Below are 24,981 nucleotides of genomic sequence, written 5' to 3'. Positions count from 1 at the left end.
GCGGGGTTAACATGCTATTTCTTTTATACTTTTGATATCATAATAACTTTACTTCTCTTGAATAGAGCTCAAGGTGAACCAACCTTGTATCAGATTCCGTTTTATATTTAAAGAAGTTCTTGATGGGAATTTCCAGTTAGAATCACTTGATACAATTTTAAAAAGGATGATTTTACTGATACAGTATCACAATAAACAGTTTAAATATTTTTCAATGATTTTTTTCTCTGTAGAATGAGAAGGCTAAAGTCATTGGTCTGTACCTAAACTACTTTTTTTTTTTTCTGCTGAACTTTTGCAGGCATATACTAGTGTCTCTAAGGCTTCCCTTAGCCTTGCAGATCACAGAGAACTTGGAAAGATGATGAATACAATAATTTTTCATACAAAAATGGTAGATTCCTTGGTGGAAATGTTGGTGGAAACATCAGATCTCTCCATATTTTGGTAAGTTGTAATTTTCTTTGAATCAGAAATTTTAGTGTTCAAAGATATGTTTCTTGATTGTTTTTATGTTAGCAGTTAAGGCGGTTCAGTAATAGATGCTTAAAAATGAAAGGAATAGTGGATTTTTATTAAACTTGCCAGCAAAAGCCCTTTACCAAGCTGGGATTTTATATGTTCTTAATTCTCTATAAGAGCAACTTTTGTTTTTTTACGTTTCTTTGAGGGGGTAAAAAACAATCGCTTCAAATTGCCTTAAAAGGCTCTCTTTTGCATGAGCAAACTTAGAGAAAAAAAGGTTGTGGATCAGATGAAGTAAAGTAAATGTTGGGAATGAAATGCCTAGAAATGAAATAACTAGAATGTTAAATTGAGCATTAATATTATGATATGTTGATACTCCCTTTTTTGTGCTTCTATTATCCTTTGCTTCTGTCATAACCTCTTTTGTTGTACTTAATAGTTTACAACTGTTCTGTCCTCTTTCCCTGTCCAGATAATGTGGTCCTTGAAAGCAGGTCTTGTCTTTGCTTCTTAGTATCTAACATAATAGGTACTTAATAAATGTTTCAATGAAATAACTGAACCTGGTTGTGATCACACTAATAAGCAGTGGGGCCAGGATTCAAACTCAGGTAATCTGGCTCCAAACCTGTGTAATATCAACTCTGTTTTCTGCTTCTTGGCTTTTTTTTTTTTTTCCTTCAGTGAAGCTGCTAAGGATAACCTAGTATTTCTCTTTACTTCTAAAATGAGATAGTCTCGGTGAATAGGGATGGTAATTTCTGTCTGTTGAATAGAGATCATTATGAAAAGCTTCACATTGCTTTTATTGTGGAAAGTAACCTAGTCCACACTGATTTTGGCAGTTTTTTAAAAAATTTAGCATACTTTAATTAGTGTTATTGCAGAAGAAATTCAAATCATGGGGCAAGGAAGATGTAAGAGGTCTTTTGAAGGAGCTCATGAAACAAACACGTTAGTAAATACACTTTTTAGGTTTAGGTACATCATATGTCAAATTAGCACAGATTTTATAAGATTATTTGTAACCCTGTACTGTTGGGTTATGGGTTACTGTTGTCTGACCCAAAGGCTATCTTCGAAGAGAACCAAACCAAAAACCAAATCCACTGCCGTCGATTCCGACTCATAGCAACCCTATAGGACAGAGTAGAACTGCCCCATAGAGTTTCCAAGGAGTGCCTGGCAGATTTGAACTGCTGACCTCTTGGTTAGCAGCCGTAGCACTTAACCACCACACCGCCGGGGTTTCCCTTCAAAGACAAGGGAACATTCTATAAATAGGCACCTTTGAGCTACAGAAAGATACCTATTACAAAAAGAGGGAAGTTCTTGTATATAGCAAGTAGAAAGTCCTTTCTTCTTTCTTGGAACTAAAAACACTGTGAAGTAATGTTTAAGATTTATAATTTTCAGCCATAATTAGTTGATTTTTATCCATAGTTTCTCATTGTTGCATTGCTCTCTTGTCTGCCACATTCAAAATAAGGACGTTTTACTACCTCTTTCTGCCTTATTTTTCTGAGGTGTGCTGTATTTTATCAGTTCATTTTCTTTTACATTTAACATCTCTTAAATCGGGATGTGATTTAAAATCAATGGCACGTTATTATTTAATTGGTAATGTTTTTCTTTTTTATGGGCATATAAAGTGGTGTTTCTTACAATTGATGGTGACTTAGCTTTGATGACATTTGATTCTGAATGATTTGAATGTTATGTACTCACATGGCATAGACAGGATTTATTTTCTGTTTAAGTTTCTTATTTTATATGTTTGTTAACGTTACACAAATATTATTACTGTGAAATGATTATGTATAAGAGATATTCTTTGGGAAAAATAACTATTATTCTCCTCTTAAGGGAATAAATTCTACCAGTTTGTAACTTTTAATCATCCCTTTGAATCAAATCAAATTAACTATATGATTCATAAAAGTTTTATTTTAACTATAAACTTATAATTCTAAATTTTAATTTGTTTCCTAACACAGTTTTTACAGTCGTGCTTTTGAGAAGATGTTTCAGCAGTGTTTGGAGCTACCGTCTCAGTCAAGATACTCGATTGCATTTCCACTACTTTGCACTCATTTTATGAGTTGCACACATGAACTGTGTCCAGAAGAGGTAATTTTTGAGTACTATGACATGCAGAGTACACTAAATAAAACATGTTACCAACCAAACATTCACATAGTCATCATTACCTAATTTAGCTTCGCTTCTAATTTGTCTCTACCCAGAATCAAAAGAATTCTTGAATAGGTATAAGAATATATACACGATACATACATACGTGTAAGAGCATCTGTATTACAAAGTCACTTGGAATTACCTTTATTAAAATAAATGATGGATCAAGTATTAATGTTTATGGTAATGGTATACACAGTAACTGACTTTGAATGTTTTTTCTCTCAAACTATCATTGAAAGATTTGAAAATTGAATATAAATTACTGAGAAAACATAAACAACTCAAAGAGTTGTTTTCATTTACTTGTTGATATTATAGATGTATTCAGGGAACACCAGATTTGCTGGTATTTGTAAGATACACACACATATATTACAATTACTGAGTAAGTGAAGTACTTAGTAGTAGCTTTTATTGATACCAAGTATCTATCAAAAATTTACTCAGTGTTTCTTCTGATCTTTAAAGAACAAGTATCACAGTGCAATTATATTAATTAAAATTAAATCATGTATTACCTTATAATTTAACTTAATGGTGAATCTCTTTAAAACTGCAGCACTTGTAGAAAAGAAAGGTACCAATAACAATAACGTTATTAGCATTTTAAACATGAGGTGACATCATCTATTCCAGATTGTATTCTTTGAGAGGCAGAATGTGAGAGAGAGATTAGCCTACAGGAAGTTTATTAGGGAGTGGTTTAGGGATTAGTATTTGTGAGGGTATTAACACCACCTATTTTAATAGATTTAGAGTTTTTAGATTTAATAGTTTTTTTCCTCCAAAGTTGATACCTAAGATATGTCATTAACTCTTTCCTCACTGTCATCCTTCACATTAAATTACCCATCATATCCTCTTAATTTTTCTGTCTTATCATTTCTGGAATCCATCCTCTAATTCCCGTTGCTATTGCCACTATGGCAGTTTAGATTTTTCAGTATTCTTCATATGTATTTCTAAATGGTTTTCCTGCCTTTGATATATTTTTTTTTAATTCTAATACAGTGCAATCAGAGTGCCTCTTTCCTTCTTAAGAACCATTTGATGGTTCTCCATTGCTTTTGAAGGAAAGTAAAAATTTCTGAGCCAGGCATTTAAACCCTGAAGAGTACAATCTCTACCCACCATTCTTATCTTCTGCTTTTCACTCCCTACTTACTAACCCACCTTACACACATCATACTAATTTACTTTTACTTGTCTGTATTTTTGGTCTCTTTAAGGCTATTCCTCATAGGTAAAACTCATTTCACTGCACCTCTACGTGTTGTTAGTTGCCACAGAGTCTGTTCTCACTCATGGTGACCACATGTATGCAAAGTAGAACTCGAAAGAGGTTTTCAAGGCTGTGACATTCCAGAAGCAGATCTCCAGGCCTGTCTTCCAGGGTGTCTGTGGGTGGGTTTAAACTACCAACCTTCTGGCTAGTACTCAAGCTCTTAACTCTTTGCACCACCCAAGAACTCTTACTGTTGTGCTCTTAGGTGAGCGTTTCTTTAACAATTAATTTAAATCCCACCTCCTCCAAAAAGATTTTCGCCATTTCTCCATTTAGTATTTGTCTCTTTCTGAACATATTGCATAGTATTTTTTACCACTATTATATCTGTCATTATCTGCCTTATGTCAGTTATTTTAGTGTTCTGCCTACTCATTTAGTTAATAGAGTTATGATTCTTTAGAAGAGTAGAACTTAATTCTTTTAAATAATTAAAACAGGTAATTAATAATTTATACCCACTCCTCACTTACCAACATGGTTAGGTTCTGGGGGTGACGCAGCTCCTTCCCCCACACGCCTGGATGAGTGCCCTGAATGAGCTGTGCATGGGGCGGACGTGGGTGTCGGTGAGGTCATTGATGAGCAAGATAGTAGAAGAGTAAGTTTTTTGCTTTTATCGTAAGTGCAAAACGTCAGGTAACGAGACAGTCGATAAGTAAGGAGTAGGTTTATTTGTAGTTATATAGAATCATGAAGCTTATAAAACTTTATCCCATCTTTTGTTTCATTTGATTGTTACGACAAAGTGGCAGCATACCCAGTACTGTTGATAGTTGTCCTTACTTTTCCGTTGAGGAAAGTCGCTGGTGGAGTGATATTTCCTGTGGTCATACAGCTAGTAAGCTGTACTACTGTGTTATTCATTTAGCGAATTTGTTAAAGCCTGCTGTTTTCCAGCTGCCTTGCTAAGTCTCGTGATAAAAAGATTCAAAGAATACAGTCTCTACCCTTGACAAATTCGCAATCTAATGAGTGGGGCATTCTGAACCCACTGAGGGAATTCACCTGAGGGTAAATTGGTGTGAGATAGAGTGAGTTGAGGTGTATACTTTTCAATGCAATCCTGCTTTAATGATGTCAGTTTTAGTCTTTCAGCTCATTTACGTTAGAGGGATTACAGGAAAAGTCTCCAAGGCCACTGATGCTGAGACTTGCTTTTGAGCTGGAGCATTTATAATGAATTTGCAGAATGACAGTACCTTTAGAGCTGGATCTGAAATTCACAGCCTGCTGAGTCAGAAGGATCCCTAAATAATGGGGTGTGGCAGCCAGTATTTCTGGAAAACTGGTAATTATGTCGCTCTGTCTGCACTGCCCAGTACAGTAATTCACTTTGTGTGTATGTGTGTGCGCTAAGTGAAAGTTTATAAATCAAGTCAGCCTCTTATACAAAAACTTACATATACCTTTCTATGTACTCCTAGCTGTTCTCCCCCTAATGAGAGAGCACACTCCTCCTCTCCACCCTGTATTCCCTGTGTCCATTCAACCAGCTCCTGTTGCCGTCTGCTTTCTCATCTTGCCACCAGACAGGAGCTGCCCACATAGTCTCATGTGTCTGCTTGAGCCAAGAAGCTCACTCTTCACCAGTATTATCTTCTATCTTATAGTCCAGTCCAATCCCTGTCTGAAGAGTTGGCTTCAGGAATGGTTCCAGTCTTGGGCTAACAGAAGGTCCGGGGACCATGTCCTCCAGGGTCTGTCCATTCTCAGTCAGACCATTAAGTCTGATCCTTCTACCAGAGTTTGAGGTCTGCATCCCACTGTTCTCCTGCTCCATCAGGGGTTCTCTGTTGTGTTCCCTGTCAGCACAGTCATCAGTTGTAGCTGGGCACCATCTAGTTCCTCAGCCTCAGGCTGATGTAGTCTGTTTTTTTTGGGGCCCTTTCTGTCTCTTGGGCTCATATTTACCTTGTGTCTTTGGTGTTCTTCATTCTCCTTCATTCCAGGTGGGTTGAGAGCAGTCGATGCATCTTAGATGGCCACTTGGTAGCGGGATGCAGAACATTTTCGTAATATGTTTTATTATGCCAGTTCATCTAGATGTCCCCTGAAACCGTGGTTCCTAGACCCCTGTCCCTGCTACTCTGGCCTTTGAAGCGTTCGATTGTATTTAGGAAACTTTGTTTTTGGTTTACTCCAGTTGTGCTGACCTCTCCTGTATTGTGTATTATCTTTCCCTTCACCTAAAATAGTTCTTTTCTACTATCTAATTAGTAAATACACCTCTCCCTCTCTCCCCATCCTCGTAACCATCAAAGAATATTTTTTCTGTGTTTAAACTATTTTCTTGAGCTCTTGTAATAGCTGTCTCATACAATATTTGTCATTTTGCACCTGACTGAATTTCACTCAGCATAATGCCTTCCAGATTCCTCCATGTTATGAGGTGTTTCACGGATTCATCATTGTTCTTAATCATTGTGTGGTATTCCATTTTATGAACATACCATAATTATCCATTCATCTGTTGATGGGCACCTTAGTTGCTTCCATCTTTTTGCTTACAATAGTTCACTCTTCTGTTCCAATCTCATTATTTAAAAATCATCCTGAATTTATTTCTCCAGCCCAGCCCTTTCTCTTCAAATCCAGATTCTTCCTTTATCCTGCTGCTGACTGAATATCTCAGCTTAGATATTTTTAGCCATGTGAAGTGTATATAACATGTCTAGAATAGAACTGTTGATTCTACACGTGCTGCCCCCACGCCCATCTGACCTTGGAGCCTTTTCTGTCTTTGCTTCTGCATTTACATATTCAAACTCCCACTATTTCTCCTTGTCCCAACCACATCATCTTTTACCTGGATTATTGTAATATTCTCTTAAGTGGCCCCTCTGCTTCTGCCATTGTCCTCCTACAGTCTATTCTCACCACTGCAGCCAGAGGCAGGGTAGATCGTGGAGAGACTCCTATGACATGTTAAGAAACTTTAGTTGTTTTTTCCCGTCTCAGCATTTCTGAGCAGTTGAAGGGGAGTAACAAAGTCAGATTTGTATTTTAAATAAGTTAGTCTAAAGTCTGTGGAGAATGAATTTAAAACAATCCTAGTTCAGCATTCTTCTTTCAGGTGGAAGTAATAGCAAGAGTTCTATTTTATCTTTCAAAAGTCAGAATTTGATTTTTTTTTTTAGAGCTAAATGTTGATAATTTGAAATCTTTCCTAAAGTAGAGTGGACCAGTATTGAATTATATCTGGCATGCAAATCCCTTTCGGCTTGGCTTCCTATTAAAGGTTTAAAGGACATTTTAAATAAAATGCAGTATATCATGATAGATGTAGGAACAATTTTTTTTGTGTTTGGTAAGTTTTTTTTTATATTTTGTGTATCATATTTATGTCAGCAACAAAAGATACTGTATATAAGCTTTACATGTATTTGTTATATGAATATAAGAGTTCAGGAAAAGGAAAACCTTTCTTATCTCTTTGTAAAGTATTACAAATGAATAGGGAAAAAATTTACAACAGTATATATTCAACAGTACCATTGACAAAACCCCATCGAACTCTTACAAGACCCCACAAAACTAAAAAGACCCAAAATCATGTAGGTAGAGATGGATGGATTTGAGTGTGTATATAGGGTCACTATGAGTCGGAATGGACTTGATGGCAGTGGGTTTGGTTTTTTTTTTTTGGTTTATACATGTACATGTACAGGAAACCCTAGTGGCACAGCGGTTAGGAAGTATGGCTGCTAACCAAAAGGTCAGCAGTTCGAATCTACCAGGCGCTCCTTGGAAACACTATGGGGCAGTTCTATTCTGTTCTGTAGGGTCACTGTGAGTCACAGCTGACTTGATGGCAGTGGGGCTTTGTTTTTTTTTTTTTTTTAATGTACATGTATAATCTCATAGAGGTTAAATACAATATGATTTTTTTTTTTCTTCTGTTGCATTCAGAAAATGCATGGTCAGCCTTTTTTTCTGCCAAGGGAGGTTGATTTTAGAGATTTAAGTGCCTTGTGAGTGTGTGTGTTTTACAGATTTGATTTCTAACAAGTTTATTTAAATATTTGAGCTCTTTTCTCTTAAGCCTCTTTTATATACTACAGAGTTCTTCATTATGTCAAGATTTATACATTAAATATAAAATTTTAAATCATGTAAAATTAGAAAACATTAATTTGTTCTTTCACAATGTATGTTTTAATGCTCTAATATTTAAGAATTAGATGTAAGACCTTTTGGAAGTTGAAGATTAAATGCATAGCTTTTCACGTTAAGGAAAATACTGGTCCTTTAAGATTCTTTTCTAATTGTACATTACTTGTAGAATCGTAAAGTACTTACTTTATGTCAACTGCATGCAAATGCTATATAGTAGGTTAGTTGTTACAAAAGATAAAAGAACTCTATAACATCCCTCATCCCTACTCTTTATTGTACAGTAAGTCTTTAACCTAATTTTCTATGTTAACTTAAAAAGTATTTTCATTTAAACTGCGTTTTTATAACCATTATTACTATTTTTGTTGTTATTCTACCTTAACAGCGACATCATATTGGAGATCGCAGTCTTTCCTTATGTAATATGTTCCTGGATGAAATGGCTAAGCAAGCTCGAAATCTCATCACTGACATTTGCACAGAACAGTGTACTCTTAGTGACCAGGTAATTGTTTTCTTTAATACAGACAGGAAATTTGTGAATAAAGGCAAGAAAATGAGCTGTTGGGCAGATTTTTTACTTTCCATCTCTTAGTTCTCAAACTCTCAGTAAATCTCATTAACTGTGAAGCTTCATTAACAGGTATGATTTTTTACAGATGACTAACTCAACTTGTGATATATAGAATTGTTTGAATAAAATAGCCATGTTCTCACTTCTTTACACAACATTAAGTAACTACACTATGTTGACACTATGCTGGGCACTAGACATATACAGGTGAATGTTGATTTCTGTTCTCAGAGAGCTTATGGTCTTGCACTAGAGGGAGACATGTAAGTATTTAATACATCGTATTTGCTGTTTTAAAGATGTGTGTTGGGCAGGGAGAGGCACAAGGGAGAGGGTGGTTACAGGAGCATCAGAAAAGGGAGGCTTGAGATGAATCTTAAGGTGGGTAGGCAGCTGATGATCAAATATTTGGTGTGAATGTATGGTAGGTAGCTGAAGATGAACTTTTGGTGAAAATGTATTGTAGGTAGCTGATGATGAATGTATGGTGAGAATATATGGTAGGTAGCTGATGATGAATGTATGGTGGGTAGCTGATGATCAATGTATAGTACTGAGAGTAGGGAGAGGTTGAGAGCAGAGTGGTGATGAAAAATACTTTCTAGGTAGAGAGCAACATATGCTAAGGTTGTATGGGTAAAAGTATACAAGTGTACAGCTGCAAACATTTTTTTTTATTAATTTTTTGTTGAGAATATATACAGAAAAACAGACACCAGCAGCTTTTATATGTGCGATTCAGTGGTACTAGTTACATTCTTCGAGTTTTGCAGTCATTCTCACCCTCCTGTTCTGAGTTGTTTCTCCCTCATTAACATAAACTCACTGCCTCCTAAGCTTCGTATCTAATCTTTTGAGTTGCTGTTGTTAGTTAGATCCCATATAGATAGATCTTAAAAGCATAATGCACCAGACAGACATTCTTTACTAGTCAAGCTAAAATGTTGTTGGTTTTAGAAAGGCTTCAGGGAATTCTTTGGTTTAAGGTTTAAAGATCATCTCAGGGCAGTAGTTTCAGGGATTCATCGAGCCTCCTTGGCTCCAGAAAGCCTAGATTCCATGAAAATCTTACATTCTGTCCTACATTTTCCCCCTTTTGATCAGGATTCTTGTATAGAATCTTTGATCAAAATGTTCAGTAATGGTAGCTGGTCATCATCTAGTTCTTCTGGTCTCATGGCAAAGGAAGGTAGTTGTTCATGGAGGCAATCGGCTACACATCTATTTCCTTCTCCTATTCCTGACTCTCCTTCTTTCTCTGTTGCTCCAGGTGAGTAGACACCAATTCTGCCTTGAATGGTCACTTGCAAGCTTTTTAAGACCCCAGGCACTATGCAGTGAGCTAGGGGTAGAACAAAAGCACTGAATGAGTTATTAGGCCAGTTAACTGAGATGTCCCATGAAACCATGACCCTCAATCTCCAAACCAGGGAACCAAATCCCTTAAGGTGTTTGGTTGTATATAAGCAGCCTCTACAATTACGCTTTTTTTGTTGTTGTAATGTATCTTCACACAACTTTTGCTGACTCAGCGTTCTACAGGTTTACAACTTATTGACAGCAATTATAATAATCAGCTATGCAACTCTATCCTTAATCGATGTGATTTTTATGGTTGGCATGTGGAATGTTTGTATGAGGTTGGAAGTTTGGTGAGCTGTGCGTATGGAAGGGGGTTAGATAACGAAGGGCCTCATTTGGCGTAGTAAGGAGTTTGCAGTTTCTCCTTCAAGCAAGGAAAACTTCCAAAAGGTGTGCAGAGGAGTTCAGTGATAAATGTGCTGCTGCTGCTGCTTTTTTTTTTAACCAATTTATTATAAAATAAAACAACAGAAACCTCACAAAATATATAGTTTAATGAGTTGTTATAAAGTAAACAGCCTTGTAACTACCACCAATATCAAGAATAGAACTTTGTATGTCTCCCCAGAAGTCCCTCCATTTACCTGCTTTTAGTCTTAACCCCCCCTCCACTTCTATATTAATACTGACTTTTTTATTGATCACTTATATTTCTTTATAGTTTATCACCTAAGAGTGGAGACATTGTAGTTTTATTATATCTTTTAAGTCTTTTAAAATTTCCATCTTTCTTATTTTCCTTATAATTTGTCTGTTAAAGAACCTGGAACATTTGACCTGTAGAGTTTTCTACAGTCTGAGTGGGGTTTTCCACAGTCTTGGTGAAATTCAACATGTCTTACCATCCTATGTGTTTCCTGTAATGTGGTAGCTGAATCCAGAGACTTGAGCAACTTTATGTACATAAACAAACGGAAGGCCAAATTTGATCCGTGGCCATAATTTGCCAACACATCCTTTAGTAAATTCCTCAGGAGGAGCTCACGGGAATGGCATATTGCTAGTAGTATGTTCCCTTTATACTTGAAAGTCTTCGGTTATATGTAAATTTGGTTCACATTATTGTTTATAAATTCTTGGTTCACATTTTCTTTGAGTGTTTTAAATATGTTATTCCATTTTCTTCTGGAATAAAACTTGGCTGTCAGAGTCTCATGATAATCTAATTTTCTTTCTTTTCTAAATCACATGAAATTTTTGCTTAGATGCCTATAAGATATTTTTCTTCTTAAAGTCTTGGTGTTGGTTTTTCTCTCAAGAATTTGGTGTGTTCTTTCATATTCAGGGTCAAATTTTGTTCCCTTAATTTTTGGGAAGATTTCTTGAATTATTGTTTTTTTTTTTCAGGGGCTACCTTTATCTGAGAATCCCTGGGGGTGCAGTGGTTAAGCGCTCAGCTTCTAACTGAAAGATTGGCAGTTCAGATCCATCAGCTGCTCTGAGGGTGAAAGATGTAGCAGTCTGCCTCCGTAAAGATTTACAGACTTGGAGACCCAACAGGACAGTTGTACTTTGTCCCACAGGGTCCCTCTGAGTCAGAATCAACTCAGTGGCAGTGGATGGGGTTTTTTGGTTTGGCTTTTATCTATATATTAGATCTTCTTTATCTATCATATTTGTCTCTTGAGTCCTTTTTTATTTCTTCAGCTCTTTTTTATTTATGTATTTTTCTCTTATTTGCCTTATATTTCTTTTAATATATTATTCGAAGTGTTTGTTCAAGCTTGTGTTTCTTTTAGTATAGTATTCATCTTAAAAATGCTTTTTTCTTTTATTTCCTGAGTTAAATCTTTCTGTTGTGTTTTCATTGTAGGTATCATTCTGTTCCTTAATCTGTTTTTTCTTAATACTAATTGTGTATGAAATTTGAACCTGATACTTTTTTTTGCTCATTTTTATGTGAAATTAGTTTTTGTGGTCTTTTGGAAGGAGCTGTTGTTTTGAGTAGTTATTCTAACTTCACAGAACTCTCTTCTCTGTTGTAGTGTTAACAAATATGGCTGCTTGTTTTCCGAGTTTCCTCCTTCTTCCACATTTACTTGTGTTTTTCTTTTATCTCTGTTGTCCTTATCCTGCTTAATTTTGATTGCATTCTCAGCACCTTCTCCTCAATGTAGGGCCCTGTCCTGGTGGAGAGCTTGGCTGATCATTTTTACAATTCATAGGCACTAACCTGCTTGAGCCCCTTCCAACTTTACTGTTGATCTCTTTTCTGCTAATGGACCCTCTGTGTCTTCAGGTGAATGCCTGTAGGCTCTTCTGGGTTTTTCTTTCTCAGGTTCTTTGTTGGCATCCTTCTGCTGCTCTGCACATACACTGATACCACACAGGTCTTGTCATTGTCAGTGGTTTGTCCCCATTCATTTGTATTTTGAGTGTTGTAGGGATATTTTGGAGCCCTGCCAGCACAGTGGTTAAGAGCTACGGCTGCTAACCAAAAGGTCAACAATTCGAATCCACCAGCTGCTCCTTGGAAAGCCTATGGGGCAGTTCTGCTGTGTCCTGTAGGGTCACTATGAGTCAGAATCAACTTGATGACAACAGGTCAGGGGATATCTTGATAGTTGATTTTGTGGTGAATGTATCTGTGGGTTTTAGTTTTGTGCTCTAGTAGTTATGTTTCTATGTAAGGAGTTGTAGAGGTTCAAAGTGACTCTCTCTTTAATATTTCTTGAAGTTGCAGGTTTCCTTAGAATTATTCATTTTGTTTCAAAAGAAACTCCTTCGCCACAACACAAATGGCAGTATAATTCCTTCTATATTTCTTTTCAAAATGTAGTCTACTTCTTGGCTTTAGGTGACATTTATGTGTAATGACTCAATCTTTTTCTGGCCCGGCACTATCCAGAAATATAATGCAATCCACATTATATTTTAAATTTTCTAGTAGCCATATTAAAGAAAGTAAAAAGAAGCAGGTGAAGCTAATTTTAATGTTTTTTTTTTAGCCCAGTATAGCCAAAAATATTATCATTTCAATATGTAATCAAAGAAACAATAATAAAATCTTTTTGTATTAGCTCTTTGAAATTAGTATGTATTTTACCCTTCCAATACTACTCAGTTTGGTCTAGCCACATTTGAAGTGATTAGTAGCTGCACATGGCTAGTGGCTACTGTATTGAATAGTGCAACTGTCTTTCTGACTACAATGTTCTTTCTCATTCCTTGCTTGCCTGTTGTGTTACCTGTCTAAACTAAATGGGTTATTTCCCACTTGTATCTTGTGTTTTTTTTCCTCAGGAAAAGTATTAGCCGTGCCTTAGGTAGAAACTTTCGTGTCATCTCAATTCTTCCTTCTCCCTCATGTCTAAGTTACCAAGTCCTATCAATTTTCTTTCAGAAGTTTCTCTCAAATCTGGCCACTTTACTTAATTTTTATTACATCTGCCTTACTTTATACTTACTTCATACCCTTTTTTCATATTTTGCCTGAACTGTTTGTAATACTCTGTCCCTGTTAACATTTTCCTTGTTTTTGTCTTGTCTTCTACCAGTATCACAGTTACCCTTAGAAAATATCTCATCATACTATGGTTCTGCTTTTTTTAATTCCCACTGGTTCTAGGATTGCTTACATTTAAAATCCAGCCTCTAGCTGGGCAACAGGGCCCTTTATGATAGCTTGAACGTCTCACTTTATTTACCTTGTACTTCATGCTCCACCACCCTGTAGTTTCCCTATACTCTGAACACATCATGTGCTTACATAGCTCGATTCTTCCTTCCAACTCAGATGTTCTTTCTCATTCCTTGTTTGCCTAGTATATTTTTACTTTACCTGTTAAACTGCAGCCTTGATATAACTTCTTCTAAGAAGTATCTTTTCACACAAGTATTACCTATTTCTATTTTCCACCGTGCTATGTGGGCTCCCCAAGCTAAGCAAGCAGTCTCTGTCACTTATATTGCTGTCCTTAGTGCTAGCGTCATACTGTGCTAGCATCTTATTTACTACATAGTCTGAATATAGCAGGAGCCCTGGTGATGCAGTGGTTAAAGTGCTCGGCTGCTAACCAAAAGGTTGGCGGCTTGAACCACCAGCAGCTCTGTGGGAGAAAAGGCCTGGTGGTCTGCTTCTGTAAAGATTACAACCTAGGAAACCCTGTGGGGCAGTTCTGGCCTGTCCTATAGGGCTGTAATAAGTTGGAATTGACTTGATGGCACACAACAACAAAAACTGGATAGAGCTAAGGTTTACTTAGTTACTATGCTTTCAAAATATTTGGTGTAATAAGATTTCATTCCTTTTAAAATTTAGTTGCTGCCCAAGCATTGTGCCAAAACCATCAGTCAAGCAGTGAATAAGAAGTCAAAAAAGCAGACTGGTAAGAAAGGGGAACCTGAAAGGGAAAAACCAGGAGTTGAAAGCATGAGGAAAAACAGGCTGGTAGTGACCAAGTAAGCCATCCACTTTTATTGTATCTTTTTGTTATGGGAGGAAGATTTTTTCATCTGTTCTATGGCATTAGTACTGAGGAAATGCTAGTAATGGTAAATTCTTCATACCCTACACATTTTTTTAAGCTTCATAAACTTGATTAACCAGTTACTGCTTATTTCATTGCCACAACAGAGTCTTAATGTCCAGATTTTTTTATTTTTGAAGAAAATACATGTAATAGATAATACTTGTCTTTGCTTACTAAATACTGAAGACCAAGAATTTGTCTAAAGTTTTTGGGGAGTGGGTATACTGTAAGCAGTCCATAATTTTCAATTAAAAAAAAAAAATCTAATATCTGTGATGATTTTTCCCCAGCATGTTGTGACACACTAGAACATACCTGACATGATTTTTTTTAAACAGGAATGCCAGGCCAGATAGCATTCAGGGGTGTATGTTTGCTTGTTTGGTTGTTCGAGAGGGAGCCACGGGTGGGCAGTCATTTGTAGAGTATTTGTTGTTTGAAGTAAATTTCCTACTTCTTCCCAAGTGATATCCTTAAAACTTTTGAACTTTGTTAGCTGAGAGGAAAAAAATCTAATTCTAAGAGTATTATCCTCAAATAAGATCTGATTTATTTATAAAATTAATTTTGTATTGTCTGTGATAAATGTTTAACATTTCATTTACTGTTTATTAATATTTCTTTCAGCCTTGATAAACTGCACACTGCACTTTCTGAGTTATGTTTCTCTATAAATTATGTACCAAACATGGTGGTTTGGGAGCATACATTTACCCCAAGAGAATATTTGACTTCTCATCTGGAAATCCGCTTTACTAAGTAAGAAAGAATATAAACTGGTTTTGTTTGTTGGTTTCATTAATAAGTTGTATCTATTTGTTAATGTTTCCTTCTATAAAGTCACTCTTTTTAGAAACATCAGTATAACTGGTGTAGTATAAAAAGTAGTAAACTGGGAATTACCTGAATCACCCAAAATCTTATGCAGTACCTGTTGTTAATAACTAATTGTAAGTCTCAGCTAGTCAGTTAATATTTCTGAGCCTTAGCCTTTCTTATATGCAAAGTGAGTACTACTCCTGGTGTGGAACAAAGGCTGTCTTTTGCTCTCCTTTAGCAAAGCAGGCATCCTGACAGTAAAACCCAGAATGCCCTGCTCTTGAGACCAGAGGAATATTATGCCCCCCGTTTTTTATTATTCTCAATGGGTTGGGAGGTGGGAGAGTGGTGGGTAGAAAGTAGGGTTCAGTTTATAGTTCCCTTGTTTTCCTTCTATAAATAATCTGGCCTGTTAATCCATGGAGAAGCAAATGTTCTTTGTACCAAATATCTACTTAGTGATCAGGGCAAGGGGTAAACAACTTGTTTACCTGGGAAAGATTATTATGCCAAGACCAATAACTTGTGTCTTAGTGGGTTGGTTTTTACTGATCATTTGAGCACAGTTTTAGGACTTAGGAGCAGTGTACAAGGACAGCAATTTTTGTCTTGAATTGGTTCTTCTGTACCTATTTCTAGTGATGGAATCTATTTGTTGTCTTCAGGAATCCATCCTTAAAAATACAAGTCTTAAGATGGTTATAATTCTAATGCTTAGGGAATTTTAAAGAAAGTGAGATAGAGATTGCCAATGTAGGAAAATATGATTTAAGGAATTATATTCAAAATTTATGTTTCCTTTTAGGTTTATACAGTAACGTGGGGTGTAAACAAAATACAGCTGTTTTATGTGCTGTGAAGTTTTCAAAGAGCGATAGTTTTTTGTTGTTTTGTTTTGGCGGTCACACAGTTTGTTGAGAGGTAGCACTAAATCAGGCAGACTTGGAGTTCAAACCCTAGACCCACCACTTGCGAACATGACCTTAATTAGTTTACTTGTTCTGAGCCTTAGTTTTTTTCATCTGTGAAATGATGGTAATAATAACTACATAGTAGGGTTAGTATGAGGATGGGAGGACATTTATGTAAAGCCTGTTACAACTCCTGGCATGTAACAGTCAATCGATAAATAATAGTTATAATGATGTTTTAGTTAAATGCAGTGTTTTCTCTTTTTTAATTGACTTGTGTGGTTTCAACACACATGTGTTCTCTTTGGAAACCCTGGTGGTGTAGTGGTTAAGTATTACAGCTGCTAACCAAGAGGTCAGCCATTCAAATCCACCATGTGCTCCTTGGAAATTTGATGGTGTAGGTCTACTCTGCCCTGTAGGGTCGCTGTGAGTCAGAATTGACTTGACAGCAGTGGGTTTAGTTTTTTAGTTTGGTATTCTCTTTGTCACCTTCAGGGAGAGGGTTGTTAGTGTATAACATTAATAGGCATTTGATCCCCAGAAACAAGAGCAGGACCAGAAAACTTCTGAAACTCTAGGTAGATATTCCTGGTTGAATAAATATATTGAGGCCAATGTGTGATCTAGATTATTCTCTCTATAAAATTGCTTGTTCAAGTCATGGTGAGCTAAAAGAGAGGTAAAAAAACCAAACATCCTTGTCAGTTCAGTGATTTTAATTAATAAATTGTCATGAAGGTTTTTTTTTAATAAATTTTGTTTTGGAATAATTTGTAGCATGTGAGGTGTGAACCACAGTAATAACAGTCCACCTTTTGGGTCTGTTTGGGTTCATGAGGGGAAATTTTTTATTTTATTTTTTCTCACTTTATTCTTTTTTTTCCTCTCTCTCTCTTTTAATGGTGGTAAAGCATATATAGCATAATCTTTACCATTTTAACCATTTTTAAGTGTACAAGTAAGTGGCATTGATTATTCAATGTTGTGCAACCATCACCACTATTTCTAAAATTTTTTATCACTCCAGACAGAAACTCTGTACCCATCAAGCAATAACTCCCCAATGCCCTCTTCCTCAAGCCCCTGAAATCCCTAATCTACTTTTTTTGTTTATGAATTAGGAATTTGCTTATTCTAAACATTTCCTACAGGGGAATCGTATGATATTTGTCCTTTGGAATCTGGTTAATTTCAGTTAGCATAAAGTTTTCAAGGTTCATCCATGTTGTAGCATGTATCAAAACTTCACTTCTCACTGGTAATAGGGAACCCAGGGCTGAGAAAGGGAGAGGGCTGACATGTCATGGGGTTGTTAACCAGTGTCACAGAACAATGTGTATACTAACTGATAAGAACCTAGTTTGTGCTGTAAACCTCCATCTAAAGTACAATAAAATAAATAAGTAAATAAATACTTTGTTTTTCTTTATAGCTAAATAATGTTCCATTGTGTGTATATACTACATTTTGTTTGTCCACTCATCTGTTGATGATGGGCGTTTACGTTGTTTCTGCCTTTTGGCTATTGTGAATAATGTTGATATGAACATACAAGTGTTTGTTTCAGTCTTGGTTTTAAATTCTTTTGGGAATATACCTACAAGTGGAATTGCTTCATAATGTAATTCTATGTTTAACTTTTGGAGGAACCACCAAGCTATTTTCCATGGTGACTGCATTATTTACATTTCCATCAGCAATGCATAAAGGTTCCAAAATTTCTCTACATCTTCCCTGCCAACACGTAATTTTTTTATTTTTATATTGTGCTTTAAGTGAATGTTTACAAATCAAGTCAGTCTGTAATACAAAAACTTATGTATATCTTGCTACGTACTCCTTGCTGCTCTCCCCCTAATGAGACAGCATGCTCCTCCTCTCCACCCGGTATTCCCCAGGTCCATGCAGCCAGTTCCTGTCCCCCTCTGGCTTCTCATCTCTCCTTCAGACAGGAGCTGCCCGCGTAGTCTCACGTGTCTGCTTGAACCAAGAAGCCCATTCCTTACCAGTATCATTTTCTGTCTTATAGTCCAGTCCAATCCCTGTCTGAAGAGTTGGCTTTGGGAATGGTTTCAGTCTTGGACTGACAGAAGGGTCTGGGGACCGTGACCTCTGGAGGCCCTCTATTCTCAGTCAGACCATTAAGTCTGGTCTTTTTACGAAATTTTGAGCTCTGCATCCCACTGCTGTCCTGTTCTATCAGGGATTCTCTGTTGTTTTCCCTGTCAGGGCAGTCCTTGGTCGTAGCTGGGCACCATCTAGTTCTTCTGGTCTTAGGTTGATGTAGTCTCTGATTTATGTGACCCTTTTTTTTTTCTGTCTCTTGGGCTCATATAGACCTTGTGTCTTTGGTGTTCTTCATTCTCCTTTGCACCAGGTGGGTTGAGACAATTGATGCATCTTAGATGGTTAATATTTTTTTAATAGCCATTCTATTAGGAGTGAAGTGGTATGTTCTAAGGATTTAATTTTATATTGAGATTAAATTTGATTGCTTCTTGGAAAGTGGCTGATTTTATTGTTCTGAATTTTTCTTCTGTTTTTGAAATTAAATTTAGAAAATGCCATTGGAGTCCTACTCTGTAACTGTCAATATGCCTCTTCTTCCTTCCATGGTTAATCTGTTCTCAGTTATGTTAATTTTTACAACATGGATATGCCTCTTGTTTTTGGGGGGAGAGAGGTAGCTACTGACCCCAAGGGCAAGTAAATAAAGGGCTATACTATATAATACTATATATATATATACTATAAATAAGAAAACTTTTTTTTTAAGTTTTATTATTTTCTCCTTAATAGTGGAGACATTTAAAGTTTAGAATGGTGATTGTGATAATCACCAATTAAAACCATAAAAAATACACTTTTGTTCTCTATTGTGACTATTAATATGCATTAAAAGGAGAGAAAGGGAAACTAAAGGCAAAGAAAGAAGGAAACAATGCCAGTAGAGAAGGAAAAAAGATGACTTACACAGAGATAGCTTATAAATTCTGACTTCTGATTATAACCTAATGAAGAGAATTATTTGAGAAGTAGCTGCAATTTGAAGAACATTGCTGTTCCAAGAGCCAAATGAATTCATGCTATGGACTGAATATTCCATAGTCCTTGCTACAAATAGCTTATCCTGTTAAAGGAATTTTTAAAACTCTTTATGGTTAAATCATTTTTGTTCCTGATATTAATCTTAGAGTTTTTTAATCGTTTGTGTACTTACTATTATAACTTAAATTCCTGTTTTATTGTAGCTTTTAGGTGTTCTTTCATTTTTGGAGTTGTTTCCTTGGAAGGTGATGACAATAGTAATTTCATGACTTGGTAACATTATTTTTAAAATTAATTTTATTGCTCGTTTAATATTAGATACCATAGGTTGAATGACTTACTTATGTAAATGGAAAAGTCAAAAATCTCCTCTTATTCTTTTTTCTTCCCCTAGGTCAATTGTTGGGATGACTATGTATAATCAAGCCACACAGGAAATTGCAAAACCATCAGAGCTTTTAACAAGTGTAAGAGCGTACATGACTGTACTCCAATCAATAGAAAACTATGTGCAAATTGATATTACGAGAGTATTTAATAATGTTCTTCTTCAACAAACACAACATTTAGACAGTCATGGAGAGCCAACCATTACAAGCCTGTACACAAATTGGTAAGAGCGATATTCTAGATCTGTAGAACACATTTAGAATCTTGGTGTAATATGAAGTTTCTTTGTAATGAACTACTTAGGAATTTTTTTTTAAATTGGTAGGTGCTCATTCATTTTAAGTTATCAGTCAGCTTAAACTTATACCCTGGAATGTCTAATATAACAAATTTTGAATTAAACATTTTCTACTGGTTATAAATTTTCTTTTCTTCTTAGGTATTTGGAAACCTTGCTGAGACAAGTCAGCAATGGCCATATAGCTTATTTCCCTGCGATGAAAGCATTTGTGAACTTACCTACAGAAAATGAGTTAACATTCAATGCAGAGGAATATTCTGACATATCAGGTGACTAATACTGTGGCATGTTCTAGAGAATGAGGAAAACTTAATTCTTTTGCTAGTGTGATTCTTTTGGCTTTTTTTGGTAAAAATAATGATATTAATATGTTGTGACTATTTTCATTCAATTATACACATATATACATACATTATATCTTTGAATTACTTTTGTACTTTGTGTTATCTTTTTATTCCAGAGACATTTCTCAAGATTTTGTGTTAATAATTCATTTCTATAATGTAACGTTCCAATGTGCCCTAATGTTCATTTTCTTAAAGTCTTTGCTCAGTCTAAAATATAAAATTAATTAAATTTCCTTTCAGAAATGAGGTCATTATCAGAACTACTAGGCCCCTATGGAATGAAGTTTTTGAGTGAAAGCCTTATGTGGCATATTTCATCACAAGTTGCTGAACTTAAGGTAATAAAATCTTTATCTGTTTTAGCTTTTACACCTTAATTCGTGAAAAACATTTCGAGAATATAAACAGCATACCTAGAAGATTAATTACTTTAACTTGATGGAAAAGTACTACTATGTAAAAGAGATTATAGAGCTAATAGGGCCTTTTGATGACATCTTAGTTTAGTTCTGTGTTACAGAGGAGAAAACTGAATGTATAGAGAGGTAAACTGAACTGAAACTCACATTTCTTGACTTTTGGTTAAGCTCTCATTGTCCTGTACCATGATGCTTTTCTTTGAATAACCATGTCTAAAATTCTAGCTACAGTTATTTGTTCTAATTTTGTAATTTGAATGTATTACCATCCAAGAGTATAATTCAAACAGTGTTATTAGGCTTATTGTATTTTCTTACTGTTAAGCAATTTTTAAATTTACCTTATGGTCTTTAAGCTAAATGAAAAATATCTTTAGAATGTTCAGTGTTTCAGTGAAGATGTAAAAGAGCTGTAGCAGTGGCATTTTAATTATTATTTTTTGCCTTTTTGAAATAGTCCAATGCTAAACTAATCTTTTGTTGAATGAATCTGTGTTCAAAATTTTAGGATAGTATGATACACTCTGGAGCCTTGGTGGTGAAGTGGTTAAGAGCTGAGGCTGCTAACCAAATGGTCGGCAGTTAGAACTCACCAGCTCCTTGGAAACCCTATGGGGCAGTTCTACTCAGTCCTGTAGAGTTGCTATGAATTGGAATCACTTGATGGCACACAACAACAACATGACACACTCTTAAAGTCCATTTACTGGAATAAGCCTCAGAGGGCAGACTAAATGTCACTATGTCTTATTTTAAAAACTGTACTCTCAGGGTACATGTAGGCATATTGTTGTGCAAATGGTTAACATGCCCGACTACTTACCAAAAAGTTGGAAGGTTGAGGCTGCACAGAGGCACCTGGGGGTGGGGTGGGGGGAAGACCTGGTGATCTACTTCTGAAAAATTAGCCATTGAAAACCCTGTGGAGCATAGTTCTACTGTCATGTATATGGGGTCACCATGAGTCGAGAATCAACAGCAGCTAGAACCTTCCTTATTTAAATGTCTTCAAAACAAATCCTAAGGATTCAGTTTTCTGAAATTGCACAGTGCTTTACAATTCTTTTTTTACAGATTCCTCTTAACCACCCCATAGTGTAATCCAGATTTCCCTGGATTCAACTACTTGTGCACTGTTAGGAATTAGAGAAAGTATCTCTCAGCTTCCACGTACTAAGACATACTTGCATATGTATTCTTGGTTTTTTTAATTACATAAAAAATATTACAGATCATAATATAATGATGTTTCATATTGACAGGTTCAGTGTGTTGTATACTGGTCTGTCTCATTAAAATAAATGTCAAATATACTCATTCTGTCAGTGATGATTCCAATTGTTTTGAGATTTTTAGTGTCCTATAAAATCTGTTCCGTTACAATAACCTGATTTTTAAAATTACAAAAAATAACAGGTAGATTTTCAATCCCAATATTAGCAGGCTGAGTAACTCAGACCACTTTTTCTTCTAAGGACAACTTAAAAAGTTGGAGAAATGTATAAAAGCAAGATTTTCCTTCAGGAAGAGCTAAAAAGATAGTGAGGTATTTCTAGCTAAAATTAGGAGAAGGTGGGAATTCAGAAACAGAAGTGGAACCCTGGTAGCCAATTTTGACCTGAGGACATTCGCCGATCCGAAAGTAACATTCATAAAATAGAGTCACAATTCTGGCGACCTGGTAGGACAAGGAAGTACGTAGTCCAAATCCAAAGCCTGCACCGGGTGGGAGTAGAAAGTCTACTAAAATTCCTTCCCACGCTCTTTATGTTGGGATCTCGAAGGGTTACACCTTGAGCGTAAGGGTGAACTGGAAATGATTTACCCCTCCTCAGGATTTTCAGTGCTGTGTGTGAATTTGGAGACTTCATGGTTGATGTCTCTTCATAAAGTGGAGAAGAGAACTTGGGAATGTAACTACTTCCCATACAGGCATGTAATAATCCTCTTGTTTTCAGCATCAAGACTTCCTTTCTGTGATACCTATTGCCCCTCCTGGGTCCTGAGACATGAATTAGCATGTTTCTAGATGTATTCCCTCTGTAGGAGTTTGCTAATAAGATTTCTGTCTACTTATACAAGTATAACCCACCACTGCCTATGGAGTCGGAATCGACTCGACAGAAGTGGTGGGTTATACTTGGCTCCAGTTTCCATCTTCCAGAAATTTGTTCACATCTCTTATTTGGTCTTGTTTTTTCTACTCTTTCCTTTGTTTTTGTAGGTTTATAACTTTTTAATTCTTTTCCTTTCACTTTAGAGGTTTCTGGAAGGAGCAGAGTTTAAACATATGTATAGAATTCTGTATATTTTAACCAGCACTTCCACATAGTTAACACACTTGTTTGAGCATTTATATAGGAAAAAATTCTTTTTAAATGAGTCAAAAGGGATGAACATTTAAACTCTTTGATATTGCCAAATTTCCCTCTAAAAAGATTTAGCCTACGTTCTCCCCAGCAGAGTATTTTAGTCATTTTGAAAGTAGAACATAAAATGTTTTGGGGGGAATTAATAATATTTTAAAGATCATTCTGTAACTTCTTTGCTTTTATTTTTCTGTATTTTTTTTTTTTTTTATGTTTAAACCGACGTATACTAAATATCATACGCATGCATCTTTTTCTTTTTATCTTAGAGGTGACCTTAATTGTTTTGGTTCCTGTTTTAGCTGAGGAGGGCCTTTTTGTTTCAGAGTAAATTTGTATGCCAGTAAAAAAAAAAAAAAATGGAGAGCTTCTTTATATTTGATGGTTGTGAATAAATCCTGCTTCAGACAGAATCAACGCTATTTTTTTTTTATACATAAGTGTACTTGTGGTAAAATGTGTTTATTGCTTTCTAGAGAAGAGAACAACCAGTCTTCTTTCTTACTGAAATTCTTGGGGTGTTTCATTTGGACTTGTGCCTGTTGAGTCAACTTACCCTGCCAGAAGAATTGTTTTGGCATTTTCCAGATCAGTTCTTCTAGTTCTTTATGGGGTACTCGAAGACTTATATCAAATGAAATAGGAGATGTAAATTTGAGTTGTGCCAGGAATTCAGCACTTTCTTTTTAACAGGAAACCAAGTAGATTTTTTTTTGTTGTTAAATACTCCGGATTTGTTTTACTTGATTTGTCTCAATTTAGGTGGTAATTTATAGTATTACTTCCAGTTTTTAGTCCAGTTGTCGTTGATATTAATCAGTGGCTTTAAATATATAGAAAACCCCATTGAAGGAAGAGGAAGTCATGGTGGCACAGTGGTTTTAGCGCTCAGCTGCCAACTGGTTTGAACTCACCAGCAGCTCTGTGGGGGAAAGATATGGCAGTCTGCTTCCGTGAACATTTACAGCCTTGAGCAGTTTTACTCTGACCTGTAGGGTCACTGTAAGTCAGGATAGACTCAACGTTCCATGGGTTTTGTTTTGGGTTCCAGAAGGCAATTGAGAAAGAAATAAAAAATAAATATATGAACTATATGTTCATTCAAGAAGAAGCATCATTTGCTTTCTTTTCTTTTTTAGAAGAACCTAAGCCAACAAATATTTTAGGCTAGTGGCTCCCAAAGTATGGTCCCCAGACCAGCAGCAGCAGCAGCAGCAGCAGTGGAACTGCAAATTGCTTGGTTCTGTCCCAGATCTGCTAAATCAGAAACTGGGGCTGATGCTCAGCAGTGTGTGTTTTAGTAAATCCTCCAGATGATTTGGATGGGCCCTAAAGATTGGGAACCATTTCTTTAGAGGTTAAAAGCATGGATTTTAAAATTTGACATGCCTGACTTCAAATTCTAAATTCCACTATTTAATATCTATAATTTTGGGCAAGTTATCTAACTCCTGTGAGCCTCAATTTCCTGAACTGAAAAATTAGATTATCATCTCCCTCATTTGGATTAAATTTGACTGTTTCTAAATTGCCTCGTACAGAAGCTAAAAAAAAAAAAAAAAAAAGACTACAATTCCTTTGTTAAGTATATACCACAGTTTATTGATTTTAAGGCACATTTATCTATATATTTAGCATTTCTGAAAGTCCATATGTGTGTCTTAGAGTCAAATGATTAGAAAATATTGTGTCACACTTTTTAATCGGTAGCATTTTTTTCCCTTAGTGGCACATAAAATAATGGTGCATTTTAAAATCAGTAGTGTCTTTGATTCAATGAAATACAATTTTATGTTCAAGATGCATGAGAACTATCAGTGTTGGGTATTCAGTTTGTTGCACTGATTGTATTGAATCAGTCCCAGGGAGAGAGGGAGTCTAATCAGAGACCGTGC

General features: G+C 35.9%; 1 protein-coding gene across 1 annotated transcript in view; it reads left to right on the top strand.

Moving 5' to 3' along the window:
* NCKAP1 (NCK associated protein 1) overlaps window positions 1-24,981 on the top strand; it is a 110,287-nt gene that overhangs the window by 59,649 nt on the left and 25,657 nt on the right. The window contains exons 16-23 of the mRNA XM_049887600.1: window positions 302-447; window positions 2,466-2,598; window positions 8,457-8,576; window positions 14,269-14,408; window positions 15,107-15,238; window positions 19,655-19,873; window positions 20,090-20,220; window positions 20,539-20,636. Of these exons, the coding sequence (XP_049743557.1) occupies window positions 302-447; window positions 2,466-2,598; window positions 8,457-8,576; window positions 14,269-14,408; window positions 15,107-15,238; window positions 19,655-19,873; window positions 20,090-20,220; window positions 20,539-20,636 (1,119 nt within the window). The remainder of the gene's footprint in view (window positions 1-301; window positions 448-2,465; window positions 2,599-8,456; window positions 8,577-14,268; window positions 14,409-15,106; window positions 15,239-19,654; window positions 19,874-20,089; window positions 20,221-20,538; window positions 20,637-24,981) is intronic.

The sequence above is a fragment of the Elephas maximus genome, chromosome 6 (assembly GCF_024166365.1).
Source record: "Elephas maximus indicus isolate mEleMax1 chromosome 6, mEleMax1 primary haplotype, whole genome shotgun sequence".
Taxonomy (NCBI): Eukaryota; Metazoa; Chordata; class Mammalia; order Proboscidea; family Elephantidae; genus Elephas; species Elephas maximus.
This window is presented reverse-complemented; position numbering and strand designations above follow the sequence as displayed.